The 23824-nt window shown below is 35.3% G+C and overlaps 1 protein-coding gene and 1 pseudogene across 1 annotated transcript; both read left to right on the top strand.

Moving 5' to 3' along the window:
- Positions 1-14274: 14274 nt before the first annotated feature.
- LOC113311596 (uncharacterized mitochondrial protein AtMg00310-like) lies at positions 14275-14817 on the top strand. The gene has a single exon (XM_026560416.1). It carries the CDS (start codon positions 14275-14277, stop codon positions 14815-14817), a length of 543 nt encoding a protein of 180 aa, XP_026416201.1.
- Positions 14818-15228: 411 nt separating this feature from the next.
- On the top strand, positions 15229-23810 carry LOC113311595 (annotated as a pseudogene).
- The last annotated feature ends 14 nt before the right edge of the window (positions 23811-23824 follow it).

Genomic DNA, 23824 nt, shown 5'->3' with positions numbered 1-23824 from the left:
ACAATTCAATCAGTTAACAAAATAATAATAATAATGATCTTTCAGTTAGGGGTTTTCATACCACATATGAAACAAAAAAGAATGACCGCTCATTTTGCTTCCTCCTCTGAGCCTCCTGCTACATCTTTACTCACTGATCATGAACAAGATAACTAAGAATACTTAGAATAACTATACAACTTTGTGGTTACTGGTGAGTTCTGCGTTTCTTGACCTGTCCAATTTTTATCTGATCCATGTATGTTGGTTCAATACTGCATTTTTAGTTTAATTAATAGAACATTTTTTATTATCTTATAAAAACGTCTATTAATCTAAAGATATGATAAAAGTTGAATCAAAGAACAACAATACATCATTAAAAATAAAATATTTTTTGTAAAAAATTATTAAAAGATTATAATCCAACTTCTAACGATATACAATTTGCTAAAAAATTATTAAAAGATTATAATCCAACTTCTAAAAAAATTGAATACTACTCTACATATGTACTTTAAAAAATCTTTTTTGTGTTATGTTTTTTTCCTCAACAGTGAAGTATTTGATTTTCGAGGAGATTATATGTTTTGTTTCTTTAGGGTGTCTATGGTAATGGTGGGTACAACTCGTCAACTCAACTAGCAGTCAGTCATACACATGAGCTAGTTTTGCTTTGGAAGTAATATTCAATATTGTAATCATATACAATTTGAAATACTATCCTTCAATATGTTTTACGAAATTCATGCCTAGCTAATTTTACCATTTGTTAGGGGTTTCGTTTGAAATCATGAACATGTTGTTTGGTTAATGTTAATTAGTTTACAAGTCTCTTACTTTTGAAGTTGTTTTATTTTACTATGATATACTATATATGATTCATTTATTTTTCTTATTTGAATTGGATGTTAAAGTACATGTTATCGATTCTAATGGTAGTGTAGGACCTTTGATCTTTAATTAATTGTTAGATGATTTTGTTAACCGATTGTAAGTTGAATGAAGACCTAATATTTATGAGGCCGAGCTTATGAATTTTCGGTTAAGTAGAATAAAAACCTAATATAATTAAAAGTGTATGTTAAATAATATGATTTGCAATTTACAAGGCATCGATCATACCATCTTGAGTGTAAAAGTTGCTATTTACAAGGCATCGATCATACCATCTTGAGTGATTAGTTAAGATCGGTTCCACTAATAAAAGTCATACAAATACATAAGTCAGGCCTTGTGAATAGTTTTACCAAGACACATAAACGAGTTTATGAGCGGCTATACTAATCACACATATTAGTAATTCAAAATATATTTGCAATGAATAACAATACCAATAAGCCTAGCGATTTTCCTTTCGATTAACAAAATGAGTGTATGAACTTACTTCTTTTAAACGAATGTAAAACATTGTTTCCTAGGATGAAATCTTCACTCATACCCATACATAATCATAATAGCATTCATATGATCATATCGATGTCTTATATACAAAGTTTAATGGTTAAGCAATAAACCTCGTATTGTATTCCTTAATACTATGTCTAACTAGAGTATCATACACAGCTTTGCAGTTATTTTTTCAATATACACGACTTGAAAGATATGTTAGGGAATGAAACAGTTCAAGTCAAATATTACTAACCTCAAGAGGAAGGATGATGTTGTCGTTGTAGCTCCATACTTCTTCACATTCTTCAAGTCTTCATGTAATACTTGTAAGTCTCATATCCTATTGCTTTCAAGCTAACCTATACGAAGTTGACTCTAGTATATAATCAAGCGACTCTTTAAATGAGGTTTGATTCACTAAAATATGACAACCAAACTTGACATACCAACGCTTGGTGGGTTCAACCGAGCTATGCTCTAATAATCTCCCCCTTTGTCAATTTTAGTGACAAAACTCTTACATCATATGGATAAACAAATTACAAAAATCATTATATACATACGCTTGATTCCAAGTTCAACAACACAAAACCTCCATTAGATTCAATCCTTAAATGTCGCTGCTGACATTATAATAACAAAGGTAATACTCCCCCTAAAGGTAAGATAGGTAGATTTTCAATCCGCACGTCTTTGTTATTTTCATGTAATTCCTCATAACTACATATCATATGGTATGTGACTCCCCCTTAGTCTATGCTTTCACTCTTTTCGTTAGAATAAACGTTTTAGCACAAATGTCATCTCCCTTAGTGATACCAACTCACAATAAATCAATATCACTTGTTTACTCCATATATTTCTCCCCCTTTTTGTCACAAAATGACAAAGAAACGAAAAATAAAGGACAAACCGAAAGGATCTTACAAATCTCACAAAGAGAATTTGCAAACCTATAAGAGTTGAGCACGAGGGTTTTACACACCATTTTAGATAACCAATATCAAAACCGAAACTACATAGTTTATCAAATCAAAAATCGACTAAGCACCTTAGTTCTTTTGCTAAACCGATTGTACAAATACAATCGCTTGTTCGATAAGACCAAAATAAAGATTAGAATTAACTTTATTTTTCTCATCAGGATCTAATTATTCTCAAAAATAACTTAGACCTTTCACTTTTAAACAAGACAAATACTAGGTTAGTTAACTAGTAATTTTTGTTAAGGCAGTCGGTTAGACTTGAATAACCGGAACCTCCACGTTTGATAATTCTAACTAAGATCCGAAAAACTTAGTTTCTCTTATCCGGAAATCACTTGGACTAAAAAAATGATCCCGAAACACTTTTGTTAAGCCATAAACAATTCATACAAACCAAATAAATCAACTTGTATAATCATTTATCTTAACCGGAAGCAATTGAAACAACCATAGACATTATAGCACTGCAATTGCACCGAAATTTTGTAAGCCTAAACAATTGATATCAAACAATAACGAACGATAACAATAGTATTTCTTAACCGGAAACAATTGAATCACAATCAAACATCCATACACAAATAATGGAATCAACATCAATTGTACCGAAATTTTGTTAAGCAAAAGCAATAAAGATATGAAATAAAATCATGCTTTTCTTAAACAGGAAAACAATTAACTAACAAGATTGTTACCTCAAGTTCCGCATCCTCTTCTCCAATTCTTCACATCTTTCCGGGGAGAAGTATCCTTATGTTGTCATCCTCTTGCAAGAACAAAAGAACAACAACAACCAACCTTTACCAGAGAAAGGTTGAAAACCGGTTTTAACTATGCGATGCAAAGTTAAAACCTCGAAACACATATGCTTTTATGCTAAACCAAAAGATTCAACATATTGTGAGTTTTTCACATATTGTTTCCATCGGAACCCCTCATGATCCTTTGATAAAGCCTACCAACATGGGCTAGAACTTAATCCCGCTAAATCAAAAAGTCGCTCAAACCATAAGGGTTCACACATTATGAGATCGAATATCAAGGTTACAAAATCGAAATCAAACATCCCATAAACACATATAGCAATAAAATAAAGTATTCAAGCACAGGCTATGTAACCGAAAAGCTATCACACGAATTCATACACAAAACTGTTTTAGGCATATCTTTTGCATACGAAGTCCGAATTTAGTAATTTTTGGCTCGTTTTAACCGTAAAAACAAGAGCTATACATATATGATCAGTATATATCAACATAATAAACTCATTACCGTTTCTATCAAAACCTCAAATATAGATAGAGAAAGTATGAGTATAGAAGAAAATAAATCTCCCTGAAGATGTTAATTAGTCATATAATAACCGAGAGATCATGTGCTCAGTTTAAAATGCTTACTCACCCTTCATAAAATTGAGCACAAAGGTGAGCATGCACAATTCAACACAACTAGGTTGTGTTGAGTTGATCCCTGTCTTGTTCGTCACGAGTGACTAAGACAGAATCATCATTCTTGACCTCTTGCTTGGTTTGTTTTCTCTTGTTCCATCTCTTGTTTTTCTTTTTTGACTTGTGATGAAGAGTGTCTTTATCACAAAGTTCACTAGTACAAGAGATTTTTGAGATGATGTCTTTCTTTAGTCTTTCAAGAACACTCTTGTAATTATTGTTACCAACAATTAACAGCTGAGAGTCATTCTTGTGACTAACTTTTGGTCCCTTCTTGGCTATGGAGGACTCCGGGACCTCAAGAGGAAGGCTGATGTTGTTGTTGTAGCTCCATACTTCTTCACATTCTTCAAGTCTTCATGTAATACTTGTTAGTCTCATATCCTATTACTTTCAAGCTAACCTATACGAAGTTGACTCTAGTATATAATCAAGCGACTCTTTAAATGAGATTCACTAAAATATGACAACCAAACTTGACATACCAACGCTTGGTGGGTTGATGAACACGCAAGTGCGACGCATTTTCACCCATAATTACATGAGCTAGGACTCATTTTATCACTAATAATATTGTTTTAAGTCTTTTCAAGGAAATAAGCTCTTATGGAAAAGTTGCTCGAAAAGTGGTTTTTGGACCCCGGAGGACACTTGTTATTCGAACTCACAATTTTGGATAAGGGGTAAACTATTGCTATGGGGCACTCCACTGGCTACGGGGCTACATGATTTGTTATATACACCCCACCACTATGGGCATCTTTTAAATTGTTACGGGGCACCCTTCTTCATCACCAAGAACACAAGGTTTTGGCGGGAAAAATGAATCTGTTTCTGCGAATATTTTTGGGATTGATTTGAGGAGATATTGTGAGGATTTACTCTCGGATATGGATAGATACCATCCTGTTTCGAGTAAACAGGGGTGGTAATTGCATTTGAATCGATAAAGGAAGGAAATTATCACCGGTTAGAAGAAATTGAGGATGAAGATATTTCATAGATTCTGTTGAGTTATTATGGAAGATTTTGTTGCAGATTTTTGGTAAGATTTTGTGTGATTTATTCGTGCAAATGGATTTGGATGAAGTTATAGCGGCATGACAGGATTGGTAAGGTGCATAATTCCGAAGAAGGAAAGATATATACACGATTTTTATAAAAGAGGGAAGAAATATCTTCGGGTTTATGGTTGGGTTTCTGGTGAGTTTAATATAGAAGTTAAGTTCATTTAAGAGAGGATATTATCCTAGGATCCATATATTTATCATATCAACAGAGTTTGGGAAGTTTCCAAGACATTTAACGCATGAATAGAAAGAAATAATCTCCGTATAATGGCAGTGAGAATAATGGATTAAAGAGAAAATATCCTGCATTAAACTGAGGATATTTGGATGTTGTGGAGTATAAAAAGGTAGTTGGTAAACAGAGAAAGGATATTGAGAGTCCGGGGAAGAAAATAGAGAGTTGCAGAGCAAGAGCTTTGACGCCTACGGACTGTCGCAAGAAACTGTCGTTTATTGACAGTACTTGTAACAGTCTGTTTGGCACGCTTAATTTGAATTTGCAACATCTATTGTAACGGTGAATTATGTAACGCCGATACAACGTTGCAGATTCATTGTATTATTAGTTTTCTTTAATAAAAACACCATTTGAGCTATAAATTATATTTTTGAGTGTGTATTTATCATGAGAAGCTTAACCCCAACACTGGGTCGACGGAGGAAGACAAATTTCATACATGGGTAAAATTATTTAATTCTTTATAAGACTTTTGCATTAAATTTAATTGAAATATGATTTGAAAAAATTAGTTATCATTTTATTAGATGGGTCATGCTTGCTTAGATGTTTGATGTCCCATGCTTACGATTTATAAGTAATGTTTGGAGAATCTACCTTGGCAAAAATAAGAGTCAATATTGTTTTATTTATTGAGCGATAATTGTTTGAGAATGAATAATTGAACCTCTTGATATGAGTTTGGCCGAATCCTAGGCCCAGTAACTCTCTATATTATTCCTTTAAAATTAATCTTAACAAGTCTTACAGTTCGAATCCCTATTTACTACAATTACAATGACAATAAAAAAAAAATCTTAATCATTTTGGCGCCGCCGACGCGGATTTGTTTTTAGATTAATTTTTAGTTTTTTTTTTTAGTTTTTATAGTATTTTCTTTAGATTTTCTTTTTCCTTTTTATGTTTCTTTTTGTATTTCTTTTCAGGGACTTTTTGAGGATGATGCCTTCTTCTGAGGAGACGTCACCTACGATGACGCTGGCGGAGTATAAGCGTCGAAAGTCAAATTATCAGGAAACCTCATCTGAGATGACGCTTGCTGAATATAAGCGTAGGCAACGGTATGGAGTTTTTGATCCACATGTGGTAAGTGAAGAATCCCCTCTAGAGATATATGAGAAGTATTATAAACACACACCACTTAGCTTGGAACTAAGATTGAGAATTCTGGAATGCCAAAAATTATTTAATGATGATGATGACTGTAGCGACTCTCTGATCGAGACAGAATTTTTAGATGACCCTGTGAATGATTTGTCTAATTTATTAGAAGAATCTATCTCGCAAGATCTTTCACCCAACTTAGAGGTTGTTTCTAGTCTCCTAGACTTCCAAAAGTTACCTGATTTAGGGTTGGAATTATGTGCTTCAAAAATTTTGTTGGATTACTTTGCATCTAAATACCCAGAGGACTTGATTATTCCTGATACAGTGCATGAGCCGATTGATAATTCCCCAGTCTCAATATAATCCCCATATTTTGTTCTTTACGCACTTCCTTGTGCAGTAAAAACTTGGTTTAGGGGTAAATCTTGGTTTTTGATAGTTTCAGCGTCTCCGCGTTTTCATGACATAAGTGTGAAGCTGTCGTTTGTAAATATTATATTTTGGGTCGATCCCCAAGTTTACAGGTTATTAGTGTATGGGGATCCTTTTTGTACATTCCAGTAGGTGTATTTTTATTTTTATTTTTATATTTTCGTTTACTTTTTTGCATTTTATGGATTTCCCATCTTAAGTTTTGCATTGGATGACTCAATTACATTGAGGACAATGTAACGTTTAAGTGTGGGGGAGTGGTTAACGTTTTATTTTTCTGTTTCAGGAATTTCTTGCATATTATGACCAGCTGTGTAGCTCTACAAAATAAAAATTATGACCAGCTGTGGAGCGGGTCTTTTCTTTTGTTCTCTTATCATTTTATGACCAGCTGTGTAAGCGGGTATCTCTCTTATTCTACGACCAGCTGTGTAGAGGGTCTTTCTTTTTCCTTGCATTATATGACCAGCTGTGTAGCGGGTCTAAAAAAAAAGAAAAAAAAAGAAAAAAAAAGAAAGAAAAATAAATAAATAAATTATGATCAGCTGTGTAGCGGGTCTTCTCTCTCTTATTTTATGACCAGCTGTGTAGCGGGTCAATTCTTCTGTTTTTCTCGAGGACTAGCAAAATGTAAGTGTGGGGGAATTTGATGAAAACGCAAGTGTGACGCATTTTCACCCATAATTACATGAGCTAGGACTTATTTTATCACTAATAATATTGTTTTAAGTCTTTTCAAGGAAATAAGCTCTCATGGAAAAGTTGCTCGAAAAGTGGTTTTTGGACCCCGGAGGACACTTGTTATTGGAACTCACAATTTTGGATAAGGGGTAAACTATTGCTATGGGGCACTCCACTGGCTAAGGGGCCACCTGATTTGTTATATACACCCCCACCACTATGGGCATCCTTCAAATTGTTACGGGGAACCCTTCTTCATCACCAAGAACACAAGGTTTTGGCGGGAAAAATGAATCTGTTTCTGCGAATATTTTTGGGATTGATTTGAGGAGATATTGTGGGGATTTACTCTCGGATATGGATAGATACCATCCTGTTTCGAGTAAACAGGGGTGGTAATTGCATTTGAATCGAGAAAGGAAGGAAATTATCACCGGTTAGAAGAAATTGAGGATGAAGATATTTCATAGATTCTGTTGAGTTATTATGGAAGATTTTGTTGAGATTTTTGGTAAGATTTTGTGTGATTTATTCGTGCAAATGGATTTGGATGAAGTTATAGCGGCATGACAGGATTGGTAAGGTGCATAATTCCGAAGAAGGAAAGATATATACACGATTTTTATAAAAGAGGGAAGAAATATCTTCGGGTTTATGGTTGGGTTTCTGGTGAGTTTAATATAGAAGTTAAGTGCATTTAAGAGAGGATATTCTCCTAGGATCCATATATTTATCATATCAACAGAGTTTGGGAAGTTTCCAAGACATTTAACGCATGAAGAGAAAGAAATAATCTCCGTATAATGGCAGTGAGAATAATGGATTAAAGAGAAAATATCCTGCATTAAACTGAGGATATTTGGATGTTGTGGAGTATAAAAAGGTAGTTGGTAAACAGAGAAAGGATATTGAGAGTCCGGGGAAGAAAATAGAGAGTTGCAGAGCAAGAGCTTTGACGCCTACGGACTGTCGTAAGAAACTGTCGCTTATTGACAGTACTTGTAACAGTCTGTTTGGCACGCTTAATTTGAATTTGCAACATCTATTGTAACGGTGAATTATGTAACGCCGGTACAGCGTTGCAAATTCATTGTATTATTAGTTTTCTTTAATAAAAACACCATTTGAGCTATAAATTATATTTTTGAGTGTGTATTTATCATGAGAAGCTTAACCCCAACACTGGGTCGACGGAGGAAGACAAATTTCATACATGGGTAAAATTATTTAATTCTTTATAAGACTTTTGCATTAAATTTAATTGAAATATGATTTGAAAAAATTAGTTATCATTTTATTAGATGGGTCATGCTTGCTTAGATGTTTGATGTCCCATGCTTACGATTTATAACTAATGTTTGGAGAATCTACCTTGGCAAAAATAAGAGTCAATATTGTTTTATTTATTGAGCGACAATTGTTTGAGAATGAATAATTGAACCTCTTGATATGAGTTTGGCCGAATCCTAGGCCCAATAACTCTCTATTTTATTCCTTTAAAATTAATCTTAACAAGTCTTACAGTTCGAATCCCTATTTACTACAATTACAACGACAATAAAAAAAATCTTAATCATTTTGGCGCCGCCGACGCGGATTTGTTTTTAGATTAATTTTTAGTTTTCTTTTTTTAGTTTTTATAGTATTTTCTTTAGATTTTCTTTTTCCTTTTTATGTTTCTTTTTGTATTTCTTTTCAGGGACTTTTTGAGGATGATGCCTTCTTCTGAGGAGACGTCACCTACGATGACGCTGGCGGAGTATAAGCGTCGAAAGTCAAATTATCAGGAAACCTCATCTGAGATGACGCTTGCTGAATATAAGCGTAGGCAACGGTATGGAGTTTTTGATCCACATGTGGTAAGTGAAGAATCCCCTCTAGAGATATATGAGAAGTATTATAAACACACACCACTTAGCTTGGAACTAAGATTGAGAATTCTGGAATGCCAAAAATTATTTAATGATGATGATGACTGTAGCGACTCTATGATCGAGACAAAATTTTTAGATGACCCTGTGAATGATTGTGTAGATGATTTGTCTAATTTATTAGAAGAATCTATCTCACAAGATCTTTCACCCAACTTAGAGGTTGTTTCTAGTCCCCTAGACTTCCAAAAGTTACCTGATTTAGGGTTGGTAAACTGAGAAAGGATATTGAGAGTCTGGGGAAGAAAATAGAGAGTTGCAGAGCAACTTCTCTGCTGCTGCAGAGAGAAGAAGAAGAAGAAGAGCTTTGACGCCTACGGACTGTCGCAAGAAACTGACGTTTATTGACAATACTTGTAACAGTCTGTTTGGCACGCTTAATTTGAATTTGCAACATCTATTGTAACGGTGAATTCTGTAACGCCGATACAGCGTTGCAGATTCATTGTATTATTAGTTTTCTTTAATAAAAACACCATTTGAGCTATAAATTATATTTTTGAGTGTGTAATTATCATGAGAAGCTAAACCCCAACACTGGGTCGACGGAGGAAGACAAATTTCATACATGGGTAAAATTATTTAATTCTTTATAAGACTTTTGCATTAAATTTAATTGAAATATGATTTGAAAAAATTAGTTATCATTTTATTAGATGGGTCATGCTTGCTTAGATGTTTGATGTCCCATGCTTACGATTTATAACTAATGTTTGGAGAATCTACCTTGGAAAAAATAAGAGTCAATATTGTTTTATTTATTAAGCGATAATTGTTTGAGAATGAATAATTGAACCTCTTGATATGAGTTTGGCTGAATTCTAGGCCCAGTAACTCTCTATTTTGTTCCTTTAAAATTAATCTTAAAAAGTCTTAGAGTTCGAATCCCTATTTACTACAATTACAACGACAATCAAAAAAAAATCTTAATCATGGGTTCAACCGAGCTATGATCTAACACCCTCATTTAGGTTTAGTAATCGTACCTAAACGTGTACACCATGTTGGCTCAATCGTAGTTAACCGAGGTTAGCTATATGAACACTCTCATATCAACCTTATTCATCTTAACCATAACTAGTTCAGATGACCCAAATGAAACTAGTTAAAGAGTTACTCAATTGCTATATTCTCATAGAAGTATACAAGAACACAGTTGAAGCAAAATCGGTTTGATTCACTCGAATCAATTCATGAACATTATATCCACGATTTTCAAAGAATGCATTCCTTAATATATAAATATATAGTTCATGAGCCAACCGATTTTAGAACTTTAACCACTCAAGTATGCAAACGGGTACGCGTACTTAAGTAGTCGGTATGGGTTTGAGTTCGCCAGTATGCAAACGGGTACGCATACTTAGTTCACTTCCAAAAACCACCAGAAATTCCCGGACCTATACCTCACGCAAGTATGCGTACCGGTATGTGTACTTGGTACAGGGAATTTCACAACTACAAGTACGCATAGGGTATGCATACTTTAGTTCCGGTCATGGATCACATACATGCAAGAATGCACACTATGTTTATAATCTAATGATGGTTAAGTATTTTAAACTCTTTATTTCAATCATTGAAACTTTCTTAGAGGATGACAATAGCCGTTTTCACACACTATTAATTAGCATCAAAGCAATTTTCAAGTTATTGAAATAATCATAACGAAACATTCCAAGTCTACATCAAATTATTGTATCACACAAACCATGTAAGATGTTACTCGGCGATTTTCATATGATAAGATGAACTTGGTTGAAGCGAAATCTTACCAACACATATTCCGAAAAATATGTAAGCGAGTTAAACTCAGCTCGAAATCTCAAATGTGTATAATCGACAATTATATAGTAATACGACTTTTGGCTCAATATAAGACATAGAGTAGAAATAGAATTTCCAAGTGATAAATGAGTTTCAGTCTCCACATACCTTTTGTTGATGAAGTTCCACAAGCTCTCCTTAGTAGTCTTCGTCTTCAATTGATGAACGTCGTGAAGTCTAATGCTCAACTACACAATCTATCCTAGTCTGAGACATTACTATAAGTAGACTAGAAATCAAGACTTATAGTTCTGATCACTAACATTGACAAACAAGCTTGAGAGCAACGCTTGCGAGTTCGACCGAGCAGTGCTCTAACAACTTTGTCCTGCATGCCTAATTCTAGATCTTGATGAATCTAAATGTGGTGATAAAGATGAACATGTGCAAACCATTGCGAGCTACATCTTCAAATTTGGAGAAGATTTTGGTGAGGTTATCGATCCCAGACAATATAATCCTAAATATCAGCAAGGGGAAAAGATTCTAATTTCTCCCAAGAAGTCTACAGGAAAAAAAAAGAATGGAGAAGAAACACTTCCAAATTTCTCAGTATGGTTTTCATGTTTCCACTATTTATACTCAGTCAGTTGGGATGCCGGAAACCTCTACAGCTGGAAGGCCAAAAAGAGTTAGAGAAAGTTCAGCAGAGTGTAGTCAAGCTAGTGTTCAACTTCCGGAGGACAGAAATGAGAGTCAAATGCTCAGGGAGTATCAAGATAAAACTGTACTATGAATTTTCAATAGAACTGACCATCAAATGCATCCTTATTTCTATCGAGCTTTTCCTGTGCAAGGAGAATGGGACAACTTACTTGAACATCCTGGAACTAGCTAGGCAGGGCAGGAAGATCAGGTTTGTTTTCTTAAAAGTTCTCTCGACTTTCATTTTTCGTCTTTATATTTACTGTTTGTGTATGTTCATTTTTTCTCATCATCCCCAGAGGCTAGGTGTTTTCATAAAAAGTTTACCTCTTTTCTTTGTATAGTCAATATGCACATTCTTGCATGGAATGTTCAAGGTCTAGGTAGTAAACATACTACACAACATTTACGAGAATGCATCCATCAATATAATCCTGATATTATTTTTCAATCGGAAACCAAACAACAAAATAAAAATGCATATTTTTTGTTACAATCTATGAGTTATCTGAATGTTTGGTGTCACAATGATAAGATAAATAAGTGAGGCCTAGCAGTATTATGGAAGGATGTTTTCAAGATAGAGTTTATGCATTATAATGATTTTATGGTTAACTTCATCATTCCTTCGGGTCCGAAGAATCAATATTGGATTCCTACTTGTATGTATAGTTGATGTTATGATGCTGATAGAATTAAACAGTGGCAAGTTATAGCAGACATGGGACATCATATGGATTTATCTTGGATGATTCTTGGAGACCTAAATGTTACTTTATTTTCATATGACCGTCAATCTTTAACAACCCACAAAGTATCTACTCCTCATATAGTTCAAGAAACAGTTTCTCATTGTGGCCTTCAAGATATTCCATTTTCTGGTCATCCTTTCACTTGGTCCAATAGAAGGAAGCAGTTTCAATTTGTTCAAACTAGATTGGATAGAGCTTTAGCTTCAGTTGATTGGTTTTCTTTATTTCCTGATGCTATTCTTCATAATTTAATTCCCATGGGTTCTGATCATCCTCCAACATTGTTAACAACCTATCCTCAGTTATCTAGATGTTACAAGCCTTTCAGATTATATGAAACCTGGACTAAGCATGGTACTTTCAAAGATCTTATTACTAATACTTGGAGATATAATCCAAATGGGTCCCCTGCTTCGAAGTTTATTAAAAAATTAAATAAAGCTCGTCAGGATATTCGCAAGTGGAAGAGGTTAACTTTTGGTAATGTGGATGAGAATATTCATCATATTCAACAGCAGATTCATGAAGCTCAACTATCTACAAATATATCTCAGGAAGTTGTGCTTAAACTTCAAACTGATCTCCAACATTGGTATCAAGTGAAGGCAGATATTTCTTTTCAGCAGTCCAGGGAGAGAATTCTTCAGAATCATGACAAGAACACAAATTTTTTCATACCAAAGCTAACTTTAGAAGAAGAAGAAATCAAATCGATTAATTCAATCCGAGATTATAAAGGCAACTGGTATATCTCAAGAGTGGAAATACAACATCTTCTTCTTACTTATTTCAGCAATATCACGACCTCTACCAATCCATCTCAAGAATCAGATAGTTTTCACCTTATACATCCATGCATTACTCGGGAGGATAATGAGGCTCTCACCAGAATTCCCTCGAGAGAAGAAATTTGGGAGGTTGTTCGCAAAATAAATTCTTGGGCTTCTCCGGGACCTGATGGCTTCCAGGTGTGCTTTTATAAAAGTTGTTGGGACATAGTTGGAGATGATCTAGTATCCATGGTTCAGCATTTCTCCAGGACTGGATTTCTGCTCAAGTAACTGAACTATACGTATCATGTACTCATTCCTAAGAAACTTTGTGTGGAAACTCCTTCAGACTTTCGTCCTATCAGTTTGTGCAATATAGCTTATAAGGTTATTTCGAAAACACTTGCTAATAGATTAAAGAAGTATCTTCCCAATATCATCTCACCTTGGCAAGCATCATATGTACCAGGTAGAAATATTTTAGACAATACAATAATTTCTCATGAGTTAATTGATTTTATGAAAAGAACAAAGATGTTTCCAGGTGCAGTGGCTATTAAGCTAGATATGGCGAAAGCGTTTGATAGAATGGAATGGGTTTCATCATTAAGATTATGGAATGCTTGGGATTCAGTACTAAATGGTGTCAGTTAATTAATCAATGCATCGGTACGTCGTCTATTTCAATTTTTCTAAACGGCTCTCCTACTCCGGCTTTTACTCCTACAAGAGGACTACGTCAAGGTGATGCACTTTCACCTTATCTTTTTATTTTATGTATGAAAGCTTTCAATTGTATGCTGAAAAATGCTGAATCTGCTGGATTAATTTCTCCCTTGCAACCAATTCGAGGAGGCCCTAAGATATCTCATCTCTTTTTTGCTGACGAATGTATCTAATCCTCTTCAGCAGCAGGATCTTCGATTCCTAATCTAATGAATCTTATTAATCAGTTTTGTGAGATTTCTGGACAATTGGTTAGTTTACATAAGTCTAGTATTCATTTTCGTAACCATATGAATGACACTGTCAAAGCTGTTATTTCCGATACAGTTAAAATGCAAAGAATGCAGTTGAATGAGAAATATTTAGGTATTCCGCTTTTTATTGGCAGAAATAAACAGTCGTGCTGTGCAGAAACTGTTGATAAAATGGATTTTCGACTTCAGGCATGGCAAGGTAAATTGGTTAATCAGGATGGTCATAGTACTCAGATACAAGATGTAGTTGGGGCTATGGCACATTTTCAAATGATTTGTATGAAAATTCCAAATAAAATAATTGATCAGATGGAAGCATTGAAGCGGAATTACTGGTGGAATAAGAATTATTCTAAGGGTTGCTACTTTATTTGGTGGAAGAATTTGAATAAACCTAAAAGACTATGGGGTTTGGGTTTTAAAAACATGAAGTATCTAAATGAAGCTATGTTAACAAAAATTGCTTGGAGAATGCTTCATAACAGGGAGGCCAAATGGGTTCAATTATTAGAAGCTCGTCATTTTAAAAATGAAGATCTTATGTATGATAAAATCAAAGAGAAGGGAACTTGGATTTGACATGGAATTCAAATAGGTTTGAAGTGGGTAAGAAGATTTCATGTTTGGGATATAGGTGATGGTTAAAAATTAAATTTCTTTCAAGGCCATTGGTTTGGAGCAATTTCTAATCATAACTATTAGCCTCCAGTTTTTACTTCACCTCAAGTTGTAGTTAAAGTAAAGGAATTTATAGACCATGAGCATAGAGAGTGGAAGGTAGACAAGTTACTTCAATATTACACACATGATCAGTTACTGATCATACAAAATATCAGAATTCCTCCACAACCAGCCATGGATTGTCTTTGTTGGTCTCTTACAAGAAATGGGGATTTCTAAGTTAGGTCAACTTATATGGCTATACCGATGCAACACACATACCAAGTGATATCTGAGCAACAACAAAAAATTTGGTTAATGATTTGGCACATGGAAATTCCATCTAAATGTCAACTATTCTTATGGAAAGTAGCTAAGGAAATCTTGCCAGTTGCTACCAAATTTCAGAGAGTTGCTTCCTTGGATAATTATCAATGTGGATTGTGTGGTTCTGCTTTGGAGACTGCTAATCATCTTCTACTTCAATGCTCTTTTGCTAAGGAAGTTTGTTTTGGTGTTTCTCACATTATTCTGCAAAAAACCTATAATTTTCCTAATATCCAGGAATGGATTTTATCATGGATTTCTCGCGTTAATTTGGTCGTAGTGGCTCGAAAGGATTTACTCAATCTGACAGTTATTACTATGTGGTTCATTTGGAAAAGTCGTCGCATGAAATTGTTTGATCATAAAACTCAGTCACCTAGATCCATAGTTTCTCAAATTTTTAAGTTTTGTTACGACTATAGAATATGCATTCAATATAACCCTAGTCTTAATCTTTTGCATACCGTTCAGACCAGGATTCATTGGAAACCTCCTCCTGCAAATGGTTGAAAATTAAATTTGATGCTTCCATTAACCATTCTTCTAATTTAGCTGGTGTATCTATTGTTGTTCGTAATCATTCAGGGAAATTTGCGGAAGCCATGACTAGGAATAGAAGGGAACGAGATATAGATCAGGCGAAAGCTTTAGCTCTTCTCATGGTAGCTCAATGGATTCAAACTAAGGGTTTAAGTAAGATTATTGTGGAAGGTGATAACAAAGGTATAATGGAAGCTTTTTAAAAGAATCAACTAGATAGTGTAAGGTGGGAAGATAAGTATTACTAGCTGAATGTGTTTCTTTATTTCAGAGTCTGTGTGACATTGTAGTTCAGTTTGTTCCTAGAAGTTGTAATCAAGTGGCTGATGTCCTAGCTAAGTATGCTAAAAGTAATATATGTAATCAACAATGGTACTCTCATCCTCCTCATATCCTTATTCGGTCTTTAAACAATGATATGTGTGAATCAGTTAGCATAGAGTGGGTGTTTGTCTGTTGTAGTTAGTTGTTGTTGGTCTGCTGCTTGAGTAAGTGTTCTGTTTGTTTCAGTTAGGTGTTTTGGGTCTGATGTTGTCTGTAATTTTCTGCAAGTCTGTAATGTTTTCTGTGGATTAAGTAAAACTTTATGTTTTTTTCAAAAAAAAAGAAAGAAAAAGAATCCATTGATGTTCTGTACAGGTTTAACCAAACCATATCTTAGATAATGATGATGATTTTTTTTCTTCTTTTTGGTGAAAAATCTCAGTATTGTGTGTCTGACGGAAAATATAATGGCAGGGTTAGTAAATAGATCAAAACCCAATATTATGTTGGTCATTTCAGTATTTTAACTGGATTTTGTAACTATCAATGCGGTCAACCTCGGTCGTGGGATCCAAACTCTAATATTGAACTTTGCAGGACCCAATCGTAACACCGGTCACAAAGTTGGGAACCAAATTCAAAATATCCCAATAAAATATCCAACAAATTGGAATAGGAACAGACCTACCATAAACATGGTACAATATTATCCTATTACAAATTATGTCATCACTTCGACAAAATAACAGAAATTGTTGAACCATTACTACCCATCAACTAAGGACAAGCATTATGGCTAGGGTTTTGGCTTGGCAATAACTAGATAATAACGAAACCCAACCACTATAGAGCATGGGTTGTCTCAAATGTGAATTCCTTGGATTGGCTAGTGAGTGGAACACATTTATTCTCATTAGAGCAAGTCTTATGGTGGAATCCAACCTATTCCAAGTGTGGAAAACCATGGAATGTCAAGTCGAGTGGCTTCCAAGTTGGGGTCTTCCATAGAAAATCCAAGCAGAGTTCCACGGTTTCTTGGAAGGGTCCGTGGAATCCATGTGAACGCCAATAAGAATAACGCAGTAGAAGACAAGAAACGCTATTCTTAATAGCACTAAAAAAACGCTATTAAGAATAGCACACAGTGCTATTAAGAATAACGTTTTTTTTTTATCCGTAGACTTAAAATGAGTTGTTGAAATCTAACGGCTGAGAAAAAAACGCTATTCTTAATAGCACTGAGTGCTATTCTTAATAGCGTTTTTTTAGTGCTATTAAGCCTGACATTTTTAGGGGCGACCCAAAAGGAATTAGGGGCGACGTTTTTATTCCCAATCTATACACTACGTTAAGGGATGTCCAAAAACGCGGATAATACGTTAATGCCCTTACATAATCGGAAGCTATACTGTACCCGATTGTAAATACCTAATCAGAAGGTTATTAACTATATTACACTACCGATTAAGTTCGTTTATGTGCCAAACTCGTATCTGGCTTCTATAACAATCGGGAGTAACAAGATCCTCAAGAGACTACCGATTGTTAAAGTATAGAAATTAGAAATCTTTAGATTTTTGCAATGGTGAAATTTGGGGTTCCTATATAATCAGACAAATTAAAACCTGTCTAAGGTAACGATTCGGGGCTTCCCATAATCGGAAAGCTACGAGTAACAATACCTCCCGATTATGGTAGATTTCAAATTCATTAAATGAAGGATTTTAGAAAAAACTCATTTTGGGGCAACTTATAATCGATAGGTTTTGTAATATATTTAACTCCCGATTAACGCTGCATCCAAAACACGAACCAAGTGGTTATGGCTGGCTGTGTACACTCAAAACCTATGGAATATGGCAAGGGTTCGATCTGTGGCTCCTTATAATCGGTAGGTTGTTAAGTTGTATTCCCTTCCGATTATAGCAGGTTTCAAAATTCAATACATGAAGGATTTTAGAAAAAACTCATTTTGGGGCAACTTATAATCGGTAGGTTTTGTAATATATTTAACTCCCGATTAACGCTGCATCCAAAACACGAACCAAGTGGTTATGGCTGGCTGTGTGCACTCAAAACCTATGGAATATGGCAAGGGTTCGATCCGTGGCTCCTTATAATCGGTAGGTTGTTAAGTTGTATTCCCTTCCGATTATAGCAGGTTTCAAAATTCAATACATGAAGGATTTTAGGAAAAACTCATTTTGAGGCAACTCATAATCGGTAGGTTTTGTAATATATTTAACTCCCGATTAACGCTGCATCCAAAACACGAACCAAGTGGTTATGGTTGGCTGTGTGCACTCAAAACCTATGGAATATGGCAAGGGTTCGATCCGTGGCTCCTTATAATCGGTAGGTTGTTAAGTTGTATTCCCTTTCGATTATAGCAGGTTTCAAAATTCAATACATGAAAGATTTTAGAAAAAACTCATTTTGGGGCAACTTATAATCGGTAGGTTTTGTAATATATTTAACTCCCGATTAACGCTGCATCCAAAACACGAACCAAGTGGTTATGGATGGTTATGTACACTCAAAACCTATGGAATATGGCAAGGGTTCGATCTGGGACTCCTTATAATCGGTAGGTTGTTAAGTTGTATTCCCTTCCGATTATACCAGGTTTCAAAATTCAATACATGAAAGATTTTAGAAAAAAACTCATTTTGGGGCAACTTATAATCGGTAGTCATATATGTTGGATAACCTACCGATTATAAAAGGGATTATTAGCCGAAGTATCTACACTATAATCGGTAGGTACAATTTCAATTTAACCTACCGATTCACCTCTAACCTACCGATTATGGTGTAGGCTCCCGATTATATAAAGGCATATTGTCCATTTCGAAAAATTAGAGATAAGGGGTAGCTTAGAATTACGTTTGTGTGACCTTTTTTGTCTTTTAGTATCGCCCCTAATTTCTTTTGTGTCGCCCCTAAAAATGCCAGACTATTAAGAATAGGGTTTTCACTATTCCACCATTACACTTGCGCTTCCATCCACAGTTCCAAGTGCTTAGTTGGCGTGGAAAATGGAAGATGGATGGATTCCACCGTAAGACTTTCTCTTATAGTCAAACCAATCAAAAGTGAGTTTCGGTAAAGTAATTCTTTTAGAGCTTCGTAAAGTAATTCTTTTAGAGCCCACAATTATAATCCATCTTTTTGCTTTATTACATACGGATCCAAAAAAAACTAAGGTGTTTTTCCTAGACACCTCTCGGCAATATAATCTAAGCCAAGGCAATACTATTGCTTGACCTAACTCATTTCAATAGAAATAGGAAACAACTCCATTCCATACTCTGAGTCGGACCAGAAAGTGAAAACTGACTCAAGAGAGAAGTCCGAAGATATCATCACTTGACATTGTTGACAATGGAGCAGTATTTCGTATGCTCCATTACCTGAAGATCTTCATACTGTTTCCAGATGGACTGGTACTCATGAAGTTCAAACTAGGGTTTCTCTACAACCAGAAAATCTCGAAGGATCGGAAAAGATTATGATAAAGAACAGAAGATTAGACAGAAATGTTGGTTAAGGGTTGTCTACCAATGGAATTGTTTTATTGAGAGCTGGAATGGGTGAATTTCGCACTCATGGATAAGGTTTTTGAGATTGATAAACAAAAGAAAACTGTTAAGAGTTGAAGTAGCTGTTAGAGTTCAGCAACTTGTTGATGGAATTAAGGAGGATGGACCTTCCTTTGCAGAATTTCGCATCGATAACGGAGCAGAAAATAGCCGGATCTTGCAGGTTATTTCAGTGAATTGATTCCGTGTTTAAAATTAGGGTAGTTTAATTTTGAAAATGATACTTGTTTGTTTTAGTCTGGATTCAATTTGGGGCAAAAATAGACAGAAATGTAGCATCTCAAACTTCTTTTTTGTTGATTTGAATCTCTGTTTGTTACTGGTTCATTAATCGATCTTGTTGAGTGAGAATAGCATGGTGGATAAATAATAGGTTATGTGAACTTTTGGATATTGATAAGAACAAATAAATTCTGATTGCTAGGGTTGAGTAATTAAACGTGTTATGTGCTAATTCAAATTGTAATTCTTAGTTCACTATCTCAAATGGCTCTTACTTACACCAGGAGTTTCATTTGATTTTTTGTTTCATAGCTTTCTCTTTTTTTGCATTCATTTTTTGGTAGGTTGGTGCTCATGGTACCGGTGCAAGATTGCGTCCCATTGATGAGCAAGTCACTAGAATGAAACTAGTTACCCCTGCCAAGGGAACAATGGAGATTTCTAAAGAGAAGGAACCTGAGTTGTTTTATCTAGTCCGTCGTGGCTTTGGGGGCCTTGGAGTGGTTGCTGAGGTAACACTGCAGTGTTGAGAGGCAGGAAGTCGGGGAGCACACGTCAGTTTCCAACATGACAGAGATAAAGAAAAACCACAAGTAATGACATTTCAAAACTTTTGTTTATGACCAAGTCCAATTCTGGACATTTTTTTCATCAAGTTGTAGTACCCTCTTAATGTTGTATCTGGTGATCTGGCGTAGGGTTCCATTAAAGATTCATCTCCAGGACCTTTGATTTCTGTTTGTTATTGATTCCTGTTTTTGGTTTATTTCAGGAAATGGCTTACGGATAATAAGCATCTTGTGGATTCCGTATTCAGAGATAGTTGTGGTTGTTACTTGCAATCCTTTTTCAAAGTGGCAAGGTCCACCCCTAAGTATGGGAAGGATGAAGCACTGCAGTATGAGCGTGACCTTTACCTGGAGTTAGTGAAGAAGTACAGGTAAAAACTATTGCCATTTATTATTCAGAATGCAGGCTTTAATTACGTTCTCTTTGAGATGAACTTGATAGTTATTTTTAAAGAATACATTGACTGGAAAATAATTTTATCGACCTGTAAATCAGTTTCTCCTAGTTATCTTTTTAGCAGTAGTTCTGAAACTATAAAGTTTTCTTTTATTTTCCATAATCAACTCAATTTCAAGTGCTACCTTTTTTTTCCCTACAAGCAGGAATAAAAAGTATATAAAAATCTGGTCATGTTTATTCTTTTTTTGGTTGCCTCGTCCTTTCAAGTGTCCACACTGACGATGTTCCCTTTTGACGCTTTTTTCTAGCTTCCAAAGAATTACACTCTATGTCTCTATCCATGTAGAGGTCCACTGGGTTGAAAAAAGTGAATTGGTATTATGGTTCAGATTTTCTCTTTCTTCGATTCTCTCCTTAGGAATCACTTATGCTTTTTTCGCTGTACATTTGTAGCTTGTATAGGTATCATACTTATTTTTCTGGTCAATAATGTTGAGTTTTAAGGCTGCTGATTAAAGTGATTTCTTGTGCATGGAGTTTATCCATGTTGTACAGTCTATTATGTTATTCCTAATTGAGTTAGGAGTTTATCCATGTTGTACAGTCTATTATGTTATTCCTAATTGAGTTAGCTAACGAACTGTTAAATTAGTTGTTTGCAGGATCAGAGAAACTGCTGCTAAATCTTCAGAAAACGATGAGCCAGACATAAATGAGCTCTCATTCACAGAGCTGCGAGACAGATCATGTCATAAAGGTTAATCAAGCAGAGGCAAAGTTCTGGAGAAAGTCAGAGGGATACATTGTGGGATGGAGTGATGAAATTTTGGGTTTTCATTGTGGTGATCAGCAGTGGGTCTCAGATAACTGCTTCGCTGCTGGAAGCTTAGCGAAACCAAGCATTAAAGACCTAGAATTCATGGAGGAGCTGCAAGGTGGAGTGCTCAGAGCAAGAGCCTCATGAGTCAAGCTTCTAGCTCAGTTGAAGATGACATATTCCCCTGGGTAACTTTCATTCCACTGCCTTCTTTCTTCATCTAATGTTTTGTGCTGTAATATGTCTTTGTTTTAAAATTAACAAGTCCCCTCACTTTATAACCATCCAAATAGAGATGCTACAAATAATGTTCCATAACTTTTCCAGTATTAGGTTGAGCTTTTGAGTGTATTTATTAAATTTTGGGTTGAGACTTCAATCAGGACCAGCAGATCGAAGCATAATTTCTTAATTGAGGTTTATAGTCCTGACAGCCACAAGAATAAACTATGTACTGTGCCATTTTATGCTTTTCGTGATTAAGAGTAGATCCTTAAACAAATAAACCAGAGTGCTAAAATGTGAGGCAACAAATAAATTCTGATTGCTAGGGTTGTGTAAATAATTTCTACACCAGGAATTTCATTTGATTTTTTGTTTCTTAGCTTTCTCTGTTTTTGCATTCATTTTTTGGTTGGTTGGTGCTCATGGTGCAGGTGCAAGATTGCCTCCCATTGATGAGCAAATCATTAGCATGAAACTAGTTACCCTTGCCAAGGGGACAATAGAGATCTCAAAATAGAGGGATCCTGAGTTGTTTTATCCAGTTCGCTGTGGTCTTGGGGGCCTTGGAATGGTTGTTGAGGTGACACTGCAGTGTTGAGAGACAGGAACTCGTGGAGCACACATTCGTTACCAACATGACAGAGATCAAGAAAAACCACTAGTAATGACATCTCAAAACTTTAGTTTATGACCAAGTCCAGTTCTGGATATTTCTTCATCATGTTGTAGTACACTCTTAATGTGGTGTCTGGTGATCTGACATAGTGTTCCATTAAAGATTCATCTCCAGGACCTTTGGTTTCTGTTTCTTATTGATTCTTGTTTTTTTTTTGTCTATTTTAGGAAATGGCTTTGGGATAATAAGCATCTAAAGTACTTGTGGATCTCGTATCCAGAGACATTTGTCTTTGTTACTTGCAATCCTGTTTCAAAGTGCGAGGTCCACCTAAATTTAAACCTAAGCATGGGAAGGATGAAGCACTGCAGTATGTGCGTGACCTTTACCTGGAGTTAGGCAAGAAGTACAGGTAAAACCTATTGCCATTTATTATTCAGAATGCATTTATACCTTTACGTTCTCTTTGAGATGAACTTGGTAGTTAGTTTTAAAGAATGCATGACTGAAAGAATACAGAGAAGTGAAAACAGAAACTAATTTTATCGACCTGTAAATCAGTTTCTCCTAGTCACCGTTTTAGCAGTAGCTCCGAATCTATTGAGTTTCCGTTTCTTTTCTATAATCTACTCATGTTCAAGTTCTACCTTTTTGTCCTACAAGCAGGAATTGAAGTATATAAAGATCTGGTCATATTTATTCTTTTTTGGTTGTCCTTTTCAAGTGTCCATGCCGATGATGTTCCCTTTAGATGTTTTTTCTAGTTCCCGAAGATTTCAACTCTACATCTCTATCCACTGGATTGAGAAACTGAATTGGTAATGGTTCAGATTTTCTCTTTCTTAGTTTCTCTCCTTAGGAATCACTTATGTTTTTGATTCGCTGTACATATGTAGCTTGTATCGGTGATATACTTATTTTTCTGGTCAATAAGTTTGAGTTTAAGGCTGCTGATGAAAGTGATTTTCCGTTCTTTTCACTGTGTGCATGAAGTTTATCCATGTTGTAAGGTCTATTATGTTCTTATGTCAAATTCCTAATAGTGTTAGCTAATGAACTGTTAAATTAGTTGTTTGCAGGATCGGAGAAACTGCTTAAATCTTCAGAAAATGAGGAGCCAGACATAAATGAGCTCTCATTCACAGAGCAGAACAAGCTTCTTGCCCTAGATCCACTTGACACAGATCATGTCATAAAGGTTGATGAAGCACAGGCAGAGTTCTGGAGAAAGTCACAGGGATACAGCTTGGGATGGAGTGATGAAATTTTGGGTTTTGTTGAGGTGATCACCAGTGGGTCTCAGATAACTGCTTCCCTGCTGGAAGGTTAGGGAAACCAAGCATT

The sequence above is a fragment of the Papaver somniferum genome, chromosome 9 (genome assembly GCF_003573695.1).
Source record: "Papaver somniferum cultivar HN1 chromosome 9, ASM357369v1, whole genome shotgun sequence".
In the NCBI taxonomy this organism is placed as follows: Eukaryota; Viridiplantae; Streptophyta; class Magnoliopsida; order Ranunculales; family Papaveraceae; genus Papaver; species Papaver somniferum.
Note: the sequence above shows the minus strand (reverse complement) of the source record. Positions and strands in the feature narration are given on the sequence as shown.

Excerpts from the sequence above, each read along its gene's own strand:
- LOC113311596 (XM_026560416.1), top strand. The coding sequence starts at position 14,275 with ATGAATGACACTGTCAAAGCTGTTATTTCCGATACAGTTAAAATGCAA.